Genomic DNA, 1,583 nt, shown 5'->3' with positions numbered 1-1,583 from the left:
GATGGGATTAAAGTAAAAAAAAGAAAAAGATCCATATTTCGTGACAGAGAGTACCGACTCTTTGTCTCAGATGCATCTAAACTATTTCCCCTTCAGCTAAAATATAAAATATCGTCTCCTGGGAACGAGAAAATCGGAAAAAGAAATGGTGGCATGTCCGTAAAACATCAGTTCTAAAATCCATTGGGCTCTTTTTATTATTTGTGCATTTTCATATAGCGTTATAAGACAAGCCATGATAAATAGGTTATTTAATGAAGACCCATGAATCAAAGGGATAGGTGTGAACCGCCATAGCTCCGGCTCGCTACGCAACATTAGCCCCGTCTTCCCCCCTCGTGGGCCGGCCGCCACGCGTTGCATCAGCCGGTGCCTGGTTTTAATGCAGACAATAATCCACAATTCATCACGGGCTCCTGTATAACAATGACAAGGCTACTGGGAGACAGACCGCCCAATCGATATTTTCAAGCTGAATGCACAGTCGGTATGGATTACTCCTTCCCCACGGCGACTCTTTTAATAACACCATAAACAAGCGTGTCGGGACGCTTGGGGCCACGGTGGTGTTGGGGCGGGGCGCTGCCGTAGCCCTCCTGGGTCTCCATGCGCGGCGGCGCGCTAACCTGTAGTAAACCTGAGGTTAGAGCCACTTGGCTCCGTTACGCTCTGCATCGCTTGCTCCCAGATGGACTGCGAGTGATAACAGAACAGAACAGGTCACAAAATCCGCCCCGCGTGAGGAGAGGGGGGGCGGGGATGTTCGGCGGTCCGATCGTCGCAGTAACAAATCAACTATATCTCCGGCTTTTACTATTTTGTTTTTGTTCTTTCCGTCATATAACAGGCGGTTCATTCTGCACTGTTGGATAAGGAGATAATAGCTGGGGGTCGATCGATCGCTGGCTGAGACCGCGACTGCTGTATGGATTGCACATCTGATCCTCTCAATGATGACATAGTTCACCGGATAATAGAGAATCAACAGATGAGCTTTATAAACAACGCTGTGTGTGTGTGTGTGTGTGTGTGTGTGTGTGTGTGTGTGTGTGTGTGTGTGTGTGTGTGTGTGTGTGTGTGTGTGTGTGTGTGTGTGTGTGTGTGTGTGTGTGTGTGTGTCTGTCTTTGTATGTGTATTTGTAAGTGTCTGTGTCTGTGTGTTTATTCACAGTGCCATTGGGTTGAATGCTGAAAGAGAGCATTCATTTCTCTTCTGTTCTTGTTCCTCTCTATTCCCCCTGCCCCTCTCTCTCTCTCTCTCTCTCTCTCTCTCTCTCTCTCTCTCTCTCTCTCTCTCTCTCTCTCTCTCTCTCTCTCTCTCTCTTCCTCTCTCTCTCTCCCTTGCTCTCTCTCGCTCTCTCTTTCTCTCACGCCGCACCCCCATGCAGTGAGGGAAGAGAGGGCGTCTCAGTCGTTGTGAAGGAAACACGAAAGACGGGGATCACAGGAGGAGGAGAAGGAAGGAAGAGAGGCCTTCCAAAAGCCAAAAGGGGCTCTGACAGTGACAAGACAGAGCTACTCACTGCCAATAACACACTGCAGAGAGAGAGGGTGGGAGGGGGAGAGAGAGAGAGAGAGAGAGA

General features: G+C 49.0%; 1 protein-coding gene across 1 annotated transcript in view; it reads right to left on the bottom strand.

The window, feature by feature from the left end:
• Window positions 1-608, bottom strand: part of gria4a (glutamate receptor, ionotropic, AMPA 4a) — a 67,479-nt gene extending 66,871 nt beyond the window's left edge. Inside the window, exon 1 of the mRNA XM_056610828.1 lies at window positions 530-608. Within this exon, the coding sequence (XP_056466803.1) occupies window positions 530-608 (79 nt within the window). The remainder of the gene's footprint in view (window positions 1-529) is intronic.
• Window positions 609-1,583: the final 975 nt, after the last annotated feature.

This window comes from Gadus chalcogrammus, chromosome 16 (genome assembly GCF_026213295.1).
Source record: "Gadus chalcogrammus isolate NIFS_2021 chromosome 16, NIFS_Gcha_1.0, whole genome shotgun sequence".
Taxonomy (NCBI): domain Eukaryota; kingdom Metazoa; phylum Chordata; class Actinopteri; order Gadiformes; family Gadidae; genus Gadus; species Gadus chalcogrammus.
This window is presented reverse-complemented; position numbering and strand designations above follow the sequence as displayed.